The sequence below is a fragment of the Brachyistius frenatus genome, unplaced genomic scaffold (assembly GCF_029030835.1).
Source record: "Brachyistius frenatus isolate BFR_SWC_R1_liver_20210118 unplaced genomic scaffold, ASM2903083v1 Contig_153, whole genome shotgun sequence".
Taxonomy (NCBI): Eukaryota; Metazoa; Chordata; class Actinopteri; family Embiotocidae; genus Brachyistius; species Brachyistius frenatus.
In genome coordinates this window covers 754,184-767,011 of record NW_027210752.1, presented here as the reverse complement: position 1 = coordinate 767,011, position 12,828 = coordinate 754,184, and the positions used below count along the sequence as shown (strand labels likewise).

The following is a 12,828-nucleotide window of genomic DNA, read 5'->3' as shown; positions in this document are numbered from 1 at the left end:
TGTTATGAGGTGGTGTTTACCAGGACCCAAATGCAGGCTCACAGACTTGGGTATCGGTTCCAAAATACAGTCTTTATTCCAATCAACAAAAACAAACAAACAAACAAAGGGCGGTACCTACAACGTCAATCTGCTTCCCGGTCGGGAGGGCAACTCAACCGACAGGTCCGGGGAGACACGGCTGGCAGGGCAGCCGGCAGGACCGCTGGAAGAAACGGAGTCAATAATCCTCCGAGTCGGGAGGGCAACTCCACCGACTGGTGACTCCGACAGGGAGCTCCGCAGGAGGAACAGAAGCCGGAGGAACGGGAACAGGGACGGGGAACAGGACGGAGGACAGACGGGTGACTAATAAATGAACCGACAACCAGAGGAGTGCAGGGGCAGGGTACATATAGTCCGGGGAGGTGATCAGGGCGATGCAGCACACCTGCAGGTGGTGATCAGGGGTGAGTGGCTACAGCTGCTGGGACTGGTGAGGGGCGTGGCCACGGGAGGTGAGGAGAGGAGGACACAGAACAAGCAGACAGGGGACTGAGGGGACACAGGAGGAGAGGTGATCGGGGGCAAAACGGAGGAAAACCAGACTCCTGACAGTATTAAAGTCGTGTTAACACCACAGGAACTTTCTCCAGATGCCAGGAACCTTTTAAGGAACTCAGTTCCTCGTGCATTTCCAACACTGGGATCAGGGTCTAATTTAAGTTCTGGGTAGATTAATTTACTTTTCCAAAAAGTAGTCCAAAGTTTAGGAACTTAAGTACTTGCACCATTTTCATTAAAAAAAAATCTGCAGCTGCAAACCAGTTTGTTTTTTGTATATTGCACTTGTACACAAATTAAAGCTAGAGAATAAAACATACAACAGATTGACTGACAACAAAGTCCAGGTTGTATTTTTTTCTGGCTTACATCAGTGGAATCAACTGTATACCACTCCCCTGTCCAGTTGGTGGTGAGAATGTGCCCAGAAGCTTGTTTGCCAACTGATATTAAATGCAGCGGACTAATTTACATCAGTTTTGTGGGTCTGTGGACAGGCAGACAACAATTGGCTGAAGAATGGTAGCCTACCTTAAAAGTGGTCCCTAAAAGATCATGGGACTTTGGGTAGAAATTCGCCTAATGTTCATTGTAATCGAGCCAATATTTGGACAATAAAACATTTATCAACCTCTTGGATGCACCACTCATTGAACCATGGCAAAAGAAAACAACAATATTTTATCTGTTATTTTATTCTTTAACAATAATAGTGGCAGTTTTTTTTTACTTTTGACAGAGCTAAACTATATGTTCCCCCCTGCTCCTAGTTATCATGCTATTCACCTCCAGGCTTCAGCTCCATACTCCATTTACAGACATTAGATTCGTATCAACCTTCTCATCTATGTTCCTCTTCAATTCTTCTATTGGCAAAATGGAAAATTAGCTAAATGTAAAACTATTCTCCTTTATAATAGGTTTTCCCTTAAATGTCATCCTCTTCATGTGCGATGCACTCCTATCTTTCTGTACCATATGCTGCATCCACAGACTCTAAAAGCCAAGAATTTTCCCTTTTTCAGTTTTTTTCTGTCCTTCTCTTCTCTGACGCAGCTCTTTCACTTGGCCTTAAGGGCTGATCCACTAATTTTAGCTTGGCAAGGAGGCAAAGACACAGATGGGACTCTTCTTGTTAATCTCATTTGGAAGTCAAAATTGTTTCTCTGTTTCTCCCTGGTGTTTTCCACCTTATTTCTCATATAGTGGCACCATGATTTTCGCTTACTGTACTCTGCAGATATTAAACGCGCAACCCTTCTCTGTAAGAACACATGGAAAAAGGTCATGAAGCAGGGCTCTCGTAATGGGCAGTACTGTTTGTAGTGTGTGTGTGTGTGTGTGTGGCCTCCAGTGTTGGGTCTGCTTGCTCTCCCATCTGACTGCATTTATCAGAGCCCACTGAGGGTCCTGCTCTCCCTCTTTTCTTTACTGTAACACACACACACACACACACACACACACACACACACACACACACACACACACACACACACACACACACACACACACACACACACACACACACACACACACACACTTGCGCTTCATTAGGAAGATCAACAGATGCTGGACAAACGCTTGATTACATTTGGATTAGACTATTAGTGTAGTACAGGATTAGAAGACCGACTTGCTGTCTTGTTCACTATAATCATCTCACTCGTGTCCTCAGACTGGTGCACTGCACATGATTTTACAGTTGAAGGAATTTTTTTATCTTTGGAGGTCCTTTCAGAAATGCTTTTGGATATACGGTATGTGTTGAATAGTGCGCTTTCTTTTTCATGCTCAAACAATATTTTGACCCCTTTCAATGCAACTAGTGGCTTCTTACGTCCTACCAGTGGTTTCTTGGTTTTTGGCACTAGAACTATAACCAAAGGATTTTTAATTTAATTAAATCATTATGTTGGCCAAAAGAGGTCAAATTGTGCAGTACACTGGAAATGAGTTTTGGAAGCGTCATTATGTAGGTTTTGCTGAACTGTAGTTGTAGTGTATTGAACTAAAGTTATCTTAAGTTACACAGTCTTGCTATAGAACAGTTTTGCGTCGCAGAAATATTGTCTTCTTTCCCAAGTTGGGAGGATCTGATTTAATGTAGTTGTGTGTAGTGTTTTCCTTGATTGAATCTGAACCTCACCTAAATATTTTATGTGGACACATTGTGGCATATGTCAATGGAGCTGTAATCGTGTCATCATCAGGTCTGTGCTCGGTCCCTCACCAGGAAACGTATTATTTTAACAAAAGAGGCAGGAATATTAAGAGGGTTTAGAAGATGTCGCGGTCACTCGACTATCACCATTGCTTTCTTCTCTGAAGTATAACATACAACTAACTGTATATGAGTTCAAGGATCCTGGAAGTAATTCTGGGAAATTGACTTTGAGATAGAAAAGGAAGGTTAATGGAAAAATGAGGATGCCATCAGGTCAGTAACCTGTGGAATGAACATTTAAAAATCGTATAAATTATTAGAGCTGCAATGACCAGTAGATTAATTGATTAATTAATTAACAGAAAATGAATTGCCAATTATGTCGATATTTATTTTTATTGTGTCTGAGTAATTTATGACAACAACAAAAAAGTTACTTATTCCTCTTGAATGTAAATCATTTCTGGTTTCTTTAGCCCTCCATGATAAGAAACTGCATATATTTTGGTTGTAAAATGTTGTTCGGGACAAAACGAGACGTATTAGGCTGCACCTTCAGCTTTGGAAAACACTGGTGTGTCATTTTTCGCAATTTTATGACATTTTAAAGACCAAACAGTTTGTAGATTAATTGTAAAATGAATCCACAAATTAATTGACAATGAATATAATTGTTATTGCAGCTATATAGGTTATCATATTTTATGTTAGGACCCACTCAAAAACAAGATGGTTCATCGCAACAGCTTTATCTTGATGAATGAAGCTGTGAGAAATTGATAGATGAAGAAGCATCAGTATATCCACTGCTGGATTTTTAACTTAAATCCATTGTTTCGTGAATGAACCGTTGAACTGATGCATTCTGCACATAATTAACACTTCCTCTCTTCTCTGTGTCTCCATGTCACTCCCAGTGAACAGAGTATCTGCCAGGCGCGGGCCTCCGTCATGGTCTACGATGACACCAGTAAGAAGTGGGTGCCCATCAAGCCTGGACAGCAGGGATTCAGTCGCATCAACATCTACCACAACACTGCCAACAACACCTTCAGAGTGGTCGGCGTCAAACTGCAGGACCAGCAGGTAATGGACAGAAAGATGACGACATGTCGCTGTGAGACAAGTGTAGAGAGGGAGTTCATTTCAGCCATTTATTCACAGGAGAGAGAGATTTCACTGAGCTGGGAGAGGATTGCAACATACACAACATTCAGGACTATTTTAGATTGTGGTTCAGAGTTTTCTGTTGCTGTAACTCACAAGACAAAACTGTCACTGAAGAAAAGTTTAATAGGATATAATAGTGGTGAAGAATGAAAGAAACCGGTCAAAGTCTGTTTGTGTCTGTGTGTGCGTTTGCGTGTGTGCTCGAGACCTATAGTGTAATCATTTAAAGTCTTTAGCAGAGCTCATCCTCCTCTGCTGTGACTTGAATGAAATCTGCTTCCCCGTCTGTCAGTCTCTCGAAAGGCAGCAGCTCATTAGTACTCAGCTCTCTTACATTGTGTATGTGTGCATTGATAAAACACAGAACACGCAGATGTAAATATCGGGATTAGATCCGATAATAACTAAAATGACTGGATTCCTGCCCGAGCAATGCATGCATCACAAAGACTGCTAAAGTATGGAAAAAATGTGACTGCTGAAGTATTTGGAGGCACAGCTTATCCTAATACTGGACAGAAGTATTTTGTATTATACTAAGAAGTACACACATAAAGGTGTCAGGCAAAAATACAAGTTAAATATACTTCTTTTTTTTTAAGTGAAAAGACTGATGTGAATTTGCTCTGCTATGATCGACAAAAACATTCCAGCCTTTAAAGCTGATGTCAGTAAATAAATGTGAAAAGAAATCATGACCAGCGAGCCACATAAAACCTGTTACAGGTGACAAATTTAAAGGCGATTACCAGCTACACTGCCCATAAACTCTGGTACAAAAAAATTTGACTGTTTTATCTTTACAGTGGGACTCCTAACATTTCATTCCAAATCTCAGAGCAATACATTTCTGGCATTTAAAGGTGTTTTTTTTCTGCCAGTAACACAACACAGCGTTATGAGCATAGTGAGTTGTATTTACATCCTCACGCTGCCGTCTGAAGATGAATATCATCTTTCAGATTAAAAATGTGGTTTGCAGGTTTTTCTTCACAGCTCTGTCTCTCCTGTGCTCTCCTCTTCCTGGTCTCTCACAGGTGGTTATCAACTACTCAATAGTGAAGGGCCTCAAGTACAACCAAGCTACCCCGACCTTTCACCAGTGGAGGGACGCCAGGCAGGTCTATGGCCTCAACTTTGCCAGCAAGGAGGAGGCCACCACCTTCTCCAACGCCATGCTCTTCGCCCTCAACGTCCTCAGTGCTCAGGATGGAGGTGTGTTTTCCCTCAGTGCACACATCTTCAAGACAAATAAGCACACATGGACTAATGCCTGTTATGGACTATTTTAAGAGAGTCACAGTTTATTCGGCTTGAAAAAGACTTCATGTCGGCAACAACAATGCTCGTCATCTTGATGATTTCCATATTCCTGCAGAGATGGTAATCACATGTTTATATTGTTGATGTATCCAAATGTTAATACGGTGCATATCATTATCAGAGTGCAGGAGGAAGCCACTGATGGACAGACTGCCGTCGCTCCGTCACACATCTTTTCTTTCATTAAGCTAGCTGTTCTCCACCTGCCTCTTTTACTGTATGTGTGGTGTCTGGTTTAAGTTTGTGTGAAAACAAATTGTAAGATTTATTTTATCATCTCATAGAAAGTGAGTCTTCTCTCATTTTTTTTTTTTTATAGCAGAGAGCTGCACTCTTTAAAGCTCACTGTTGACATGACAGCTTATGTATTTATTTATGTAACACTGCAGAAAGTTTGCATCTCACTATCGTCATGCTGGTGGTCAGGATTCAGATTTCCTGCATCTCCACCAGATGGTGAGCCTTATGTGACTGACTCCACTGATTAAAGATAAAATCAGTAATTTATTATTCAAAGCATAAGTCTTTATCAAAATCAAACATGATCTTGTGATTTGAATGAAACTGTGGCTGCGGGGCTTTTTGGTGGTCTGAGACGCTCAGAGTAGACTGGAGAGGAAATCTTTGTTGTATGTCATCGCTCTTTTTTCTCCCTTCATTTTTTGTCACCTAGTCTAGTCTTGAGATCAGCTTTATTTGGACACCAACTCTCCACCACTGCACACTTAAGTCATGACACAACATCCTGAGCAAAAAAAAAAAAAAACTGTCTACAGATGCTGACCTACAGTGTAGCAGAAAGCCTTTCAAGAATCTTCATTGTTTATTATAAAAGGAAACTCTGACACAGAAAAACAGGCATAATGAACTAATAACAGCTGTATTTTATCGTGCTCACTTGCATGGCTTCCAGTGTACCACAGGGGAACAGAGACGTTGTTAATGTTATTAGTCTCTGTTTTTCCTGCTATAAATCAAAATGTCTGCACTGAAGAATGTTTATTTAAAGACTTTCTGCGGTGAATATACGTGCGAAGCAGGCAATCTGATTCTCCAGAGGTGTGTGTGTGTGTGTGTGTGTGTGTGTGTGTGTGTGTGTGTGTGTGTGTGTGTGTGTGTGTGTGTGTGTGTGTGTGTGTGTGTGTGTGTGTGTGTGTGTGTGTGTGTGTGTGTGTGTGTGCGCCACAAAGAGAGACAGACAAATATAAACTGGAGAGCGATAGCATGAGACGGAGTGAGGATCACAGCTTGCCATTCATTATTTCAGCAGCAGCAGTGTGTCTCCCCCTGTAGTCCCCTCCAGCCTCTTAATTAGAATGAGTCATTGAGAAGACCTCCCCTGGGTCCCGTGCTAGAGAGCAGATCTTTTCATCTACGTGATAATGTCGAACGGGGAACAAAGAGGCTCGAGTGACAGCAGCCAAACACGAGTGCACAAAGTATGCCAGAGAAGGACGCACACATCTGACAGACAGACAGATAGACGGGTAGCCGGATAGCCCTGCACCTCAGAACCACCGGCTCACTGCAGCACAACAGTGACTCCAGCTGCGCCAGGAGCACAAACACACACCGCAGAAAACACATGAAACTTTGATGTTTCTGCACGTGTGTGTGAATTGAGAAGAGGGAATGAGTTCATGTATGTTAAAGTCACTATTTTTTTCTCCTCCACATGCCAAAGGCATATCTCCAACATATCTCCAGCCGATTACATAAGACACACACTTTGTGAAGCTAAAATCAGGATAGTATGTGATTCTCCTTGCTGTCTAAGCAGGTTTGCTGACACCCTCTAGTGGTAAGGAGGTCAAAACTTGACCTTTTGTCATCACTATTGTCGCCATGTTGGACTGGAGAGTTAAATATTATAGTTTGTCATAGATGTATAATTCAGGAGGTGAAAAAAAAAAAAGGACTAAATAGCAGTGTGATCATACTGCCTGAGTCAGAAAGATGCAACCAGTCAGCTGGAAGTGTGATGAGGGCCATTTGAAAATGTCAGCCTGTCTTAAGATCAGGGGTGATGTCCATGTCACATTCTGCTCCAGTGATGAAGTGATGATCCAATTAATGTCTAATAATCAACAGATAAAGACAAAATTAGCTAATATCGGGTTTAACGGTTGCTTAAGCAATTAATGGAGTACAAAAAATAAGTAAGTAATCTGAGGTTTCTGCTGTTGTTAGTCAAAGTAAGACATTTTAAGTCCAATATTTTGTGAATACAGTATATAGTGGTTTTTTTTAGGGTTTTTTTTTTTAAATACATAGATTAAATTATTTGTTTATGTTGTTTAATGGTGAAGAAACATTAATAAAAAAAAAAGATTCAGAGTGATTTCTGACATTGGAAACAGTAGCTCATGCAATCTGACAACGAGGTCCGTTACTATTATTATTCTGCAGCTTTCCAACAAATTACACAATCATTCTCAATGGATGGAGTCGCCTGGTTGTCATGGAAATGTAGATTAAAAGATCATTCCTGTCTGTGGAAACAGTAGTTGACCCAATTCTATAATCTATAGATGAACTGTAAATAAGAGTAATCTTAAACTCAAGCCATATTTTTTGTTTCCTTGAGTTGAAAGTGTGGCTGCAAACACACTACAAACACAACGCATCCGGTGCCACTGAGACATTTTTAATACGACAGCCCACTGAACACTCCTCACGCACAAGTCTCCATCTAACCCTAACCCATGTGGATCAGCTCGCTGTAAACTTTGTGCCCTAAACGGCGTTGGTCTGTGCGGCCCACGGACAAACCCAGCCTTTTGAAACATTAACCCGAGATGCTCGCTGCGCTGCTGCTGGTGTGGGTTACATGAAGATGACAGATGACACTGTGGCTGAGGGGATGGTGGGTGGAGCGGGACGGCAGGTGAGGTAAGAGAAAGACAGAGAGACAGAGAGGGAGGTGATGGAGGTGAAGAGGAGGAGGAGGAAGAATATAGCTGTAGGGAAGAGATGGTCAGGAGGGAGTGGGTCTGTCAGTGCCTCTGTGTCTGCTACAGCCGGTTCCTCTTCTTCAGTATGTCATGTAGGTAGAAAAACTGTGTGTGTGAACTTCTGCATGACAATTATGATCTGAAGTTTTTGCGTGTGGCTAGCCGTGTGTGTAGTGCGTGTGCATTGTATGTTAGCGCTAATGATTATATGATTGTATTTACAATTAATTGAAGGACAAAGTCACTCAAGAATCATTTTCCAAATAATTTAAATGAACTCAGCTGTATCTTCTAATGGTGTGTCACACCAGTGAAAGCTCTGCAGCGTTGCGCCTGAAGTCGAAGAATTTAAATGTAGAAGTAAAAAACACCCTTTGTAAAGTTCCTGTTTTACTTATGATCCAAACAACTCATCCTAAAGTTACAATTCATCTATAAGGCCAGATTACTCCACTATTCAGTCACACAACTTTAAACGCTTCTCAAAAGCCAACAGCATCCAATGAATTTAATTTCAAATAAATAACTAATAATAACTAGTTGAGTTAAAAAAGAAAAAAAAGAAAAATTCCTGTCATACTGTTATAATGTGAACGGGATATTTAGTTAGGGACGGAGCGTAACAGTGTAACAGAAACAGTGTTAAGAGTTGGACCTGTGAGAATCACATCTTAAAACAACACCTGTGTGAATCCTGCAGTTTGTTGTGTCCATGTACTTTAATAATTTATGTAACTGCTATTTTCAGGGGTACTGTTTAAAGATATCTAAGACCCTGCGTTGTCCATTTTCCACATTTTTTTTTTTTTACATTTTACAAATTACATGATCAACCTCTGCCCAACATGTTCCCATCTGCCGGTCACACCAATGTGTTTGGCACATAATGTGTCTTTTTGGAATAGTAACTGAGTAGACTTGCCAATTAATACAATTTTCTGCATTTAGGGACGCAGTAAGACATGACCAGTGTGGCAGACAGACAAAACAAGATGATGTTTTAACCTGATGGCAGACATGACCGAGATACCGAGATACCGAGTGGACATGAGTTGACGTAAAAACTTTATGTAGCCTCATTTCTTCATTGAAAATTCTTATGTGTAAAAAAAAAAAAAAAAAAAAGGCAGAATTTGTAGCCTATACAAATAATGACAGAAACAAAGCTGATATTTGTTTGCAGGTCAATCATTGTGCACGTGTGTAGGATGAGGTATCTGATAGTAGGCATGAGTCAGGTCTTTTGTCATCCTGTGTTATTTTGGGGTTTCTGTTACTTGATCAATGGCAGCTATTAGCCACCGTGGGCCCGCCAGAGTCACTTCCATGAGAGACGAGAGCAGTGAAGCGTATCGTCACTAAGTGTTCACCCTGAAAACGGCCTGACTGTGTGGAGCTCTAACACTGTTACGTTAGGGACACCTTTCATTAGGCAGAAGGGGACATGGTCTTCGGAAGTTAATCTAAATGAAGAACAGTCTCTGCTTCTTTTTACAACTTTCAATTAAAGTTGAAGAGGACGGCAATCGTAAATCAACAAGATAAAACTGCAAAACGCTGCAAGATTTTAAAACGACTGCATCCTCTTTCTTAACTCCCATAAGAGAACGGTGCCAAAACACGAATGTGAGCGTAAATTCTCCATCTTTCTTCTGAAGTTGTTCCCGCGAGGAACAATAAAGTTTAATATTGTCCCGGAGGAGGTCAGTCATAAGAAAAGTTTCATTGCAAGCTGATGATTCACTTCAATCTAGATTGTAATCCCAGAGTTGACGTCCTCTTGTACTCGTCTTATCTTGTCTTAAATTAATTACATTCCTTATCAGCCTCTCCATCTGCAGAGCTCACTTATGGCGTTAAAGGGATTACATTGCAAGTGCCTTGTAACTCATCATAAGACAGAGGGGAGATAACAGACTCGCAAGTCTTTGATTGTGATCCTCCTCTCTTCTGATTTTTGTATATTAATAAACTGACCACAGTTATTTTAACACAGCTTTGCTCAATCTTTGCTCTTTAGAGAATTTTCAAAAAATAATGGTCAAAATGTCTCTCCTGTCTGTGACCTTTAACACCTCTAACAACAGACATTAGAGAAGCTGCAGTGGGAGAGCAGCTCAAACACTCTCCAGACTCATCTACTCTGTTTTTTTTACTTTTCATAACACACAAGTTGCATTCCGTCGCAAAATAATACTCACGGGTCTCCGGCTGACATTTGTTTATGTGCTAGTGGGTGTTTGTGCTCATTTTGACTTTTTGTGTGAATTTGAAAAGATAATTCGCAGCTTCCCAGAAGACTGAGATGGGTATATTGTTCCCAGATATCGTCTCACTCAGCATTAATAATCAGACGGCGTGTTTGGAGCATAAACCGAAGGAGCAGTGTGACAGCAGGGCCAAGCAACCATGGATTATGTTCTTCTTGCCTTCAGTAGAAGTGAATGAATCAATTTATGCTCATTTGCATAGAGAGAGGGGTTAATATGCTTTTCACTGAACATCGCTTATTACAAAAAAAAAGACATGATGATCAACTGCTGTTTAATTCCCTGTCATTTGGCAGTTAATTGTCTTGACTGCTACTAATTTTAATTAACATTACAGAGCTGCTAATGGATTATTAAGGTCAACTTTGCTTTATCTGTGTCTCTTTCTCTGCTTTCATTTGCATGTGCAGGTCCAGCTCTCCAGCGCCAAGTCCAGAATGGACCGACTTCAGATGAGATAGAAGCTCAGAGAGCGAGGTAAAAATGTGTTGACTGAGAACATACAAATGAATATCTAAGACTTCAAATCTAAAGGACTTCTCTGTAAAGTGACACCTTGTTAGTAGACTTTTGGACACTTATTGGCAGAAAACAGTTGCTATTTACACATCCAGACGTAAAGACTGTAAAGTCACCACTATTCACTCTCCTTTTAGCACAGTTTTTATTCTCCACCTACTTCTGAGGCGAACAATTCTCTTTTAGGCAGTTAAATGTTAAACAGGCTTGTCGCTAACTTAGTCTGGCTGCTGGTTGATGCGAGGCAGGTAGTGTCGACTAAAGTTTTAAGAGCATTTTTCTGAAAATGGCTGCCTGCTGCTGAGAAGAAAGGCAAGCAAATTTTCACATTCTAGCAACAATGCAATTTAAAGTGCTTTACAAAAAAAAAAAAAAACATGTATGTGAAAGAGGTGGTCACAAAGAATTGTCACTCAATGAGATGAGATGTGAGCAGTGACAGTGAAACCAAAACAATGAGCTGAAAGGTGCTAAAATACGCAGAGCTAATATAGTCCTCATACAGACTAATGACAGTGACAAACAACTTCACAACTATCATCACATTCTGGTGCAAATAAAGTCTGATTTAACAAAAGTATGACATCACATTTTTTCTAAAATGAGCCGAGCCTGAGAAGAGCACAGGAAAAAAAAACACAAATACAGAATCCTCTTTATGTGAAATTACCAAAACATTTTCTCTAACAATAGCAGTATTGTTTTCATATGGAATCAGCCACAACAAGGAGCTTTTCAGGACCTTTCACTAAGTGACGAGCACTGATGTCAAGCAATGTGAGAAAAGCACATCGATACAGTCGGAGTGACACTCCAAAGACTGAACTGTTGAAAAAAGTAAAAGAGTCGATATTTAGAGCTTCCCACCGGTTATGTGACCTTTACTTCTCGCTTCTGAAATGTTTACCTGTGAGACTTCATGTATTTTAGTGCATGCATGAAGGCTTGTGGGACATTTTACTGAATTATTTCTAGACCAGTGGCTGAACTATAAGTGACCTCTGTCCAAATGGGAACAGTGGCGAGGATTAGGTTAGTAAAATGCAGTCCTATGTGTCTGACAACCTGTCACACAGAGAGAGAGTATGCGCTCGAGCAACGGAGATAAGCACACTGCTGCCCTTAGTGACTTATATTCCTGTTGTTTTTTATCCCTCTCCTTCCTTCTGGTATTGTCTGCCTCCCTCACAGGACTCCCTCCTGTCAGATAAAGATGGTGAGCTTTAAGAGCAGCTAAAACTCAAGAAGTCCCTTTTTTCTGAATCAAATCGAGGCAGGTTGAAGAATTTCTGCGCCAGCTCAAGGAGAACCTAGAGGAGTCAATCAAAATCATCCAAAATAATAGATAAGTAGTATACAAAGTAATGCTGGAGGTAGTTTCTAGGGTTTACAATGTGGCCTGCATTTCTTCCACTGTGGCTGCTATTCTTCTCTCCACCTTTAGAGACAGACTTGGGCACAGCTGGGTCTTTGTTGCTGTTTTTAAACCTGTTTCAGCTCTGCCTATTGGTTCATCCAAATGCCGAATGCCAGGGCTTAAGAGAGCAAATATGATGGGCGTTATGGCTCTGTCTGATCCCATGACTAAACTGTTCCTCTGGCACAAAGGATTACGTCTGTGATTGTGCGGGGAGATTGTGTGCTTATGTGTGTGGGTTTTTCTGGTTTGTGCGTGTGTATGTCCGTGTGTTTGCAAATTAATTTGACTGAGCTCTCTCCGGTGGTAGCGAGGCAGTATTGCTCAGCAGCTCTGCTCCCGCGGCGCGCGCTGCTGTCACATCAGGGGAAATTGCTGTCTCAGCATTTCTCCTGTCCAACACAGCTGGAAAATTCCACTTCCTCTCTGTGAGCTGTCTCCTTTCTCTCTCCCTCTCCTGAGTCGTGA

The 12,828-nt window shown here is 41.1% G+C and overlaps 1 protein-coding gene across 3 annotated transcripts in view; it reads left to right on the top strand.

The window, feature by feature from the left end:
• The window catches only part of evlb (Enah/Vasp-like b), a 46,683-nt gene that overhangs the window by 28,776 nt on the left and 5,079 nt on the right, over nucleotides 1-12,828 (top strand). For all 3 annotated transcript variants that reach the window (XM_069716201.1, XM_069716200.1, XM_069716199.1), the window contains exons 2-4: nucleotides 3,625-3,793; nucleotides 4,915-5,092; nucleotides 10,835-10,901. In XM_069716201.1, coding sequence (XP_069572302.1) covers nucleotides 3,625-3,793; nucleotides 4,915-5,092; nucleotides 10,835-10,901 — 414 coding nt within the window. The remainder of the gene's footprint in view (nucleotides 1-3,624; nucleotides 3,794-4,914; nucleotides 5,093-10,834; nucleotides 10,902-12,828) is intronic.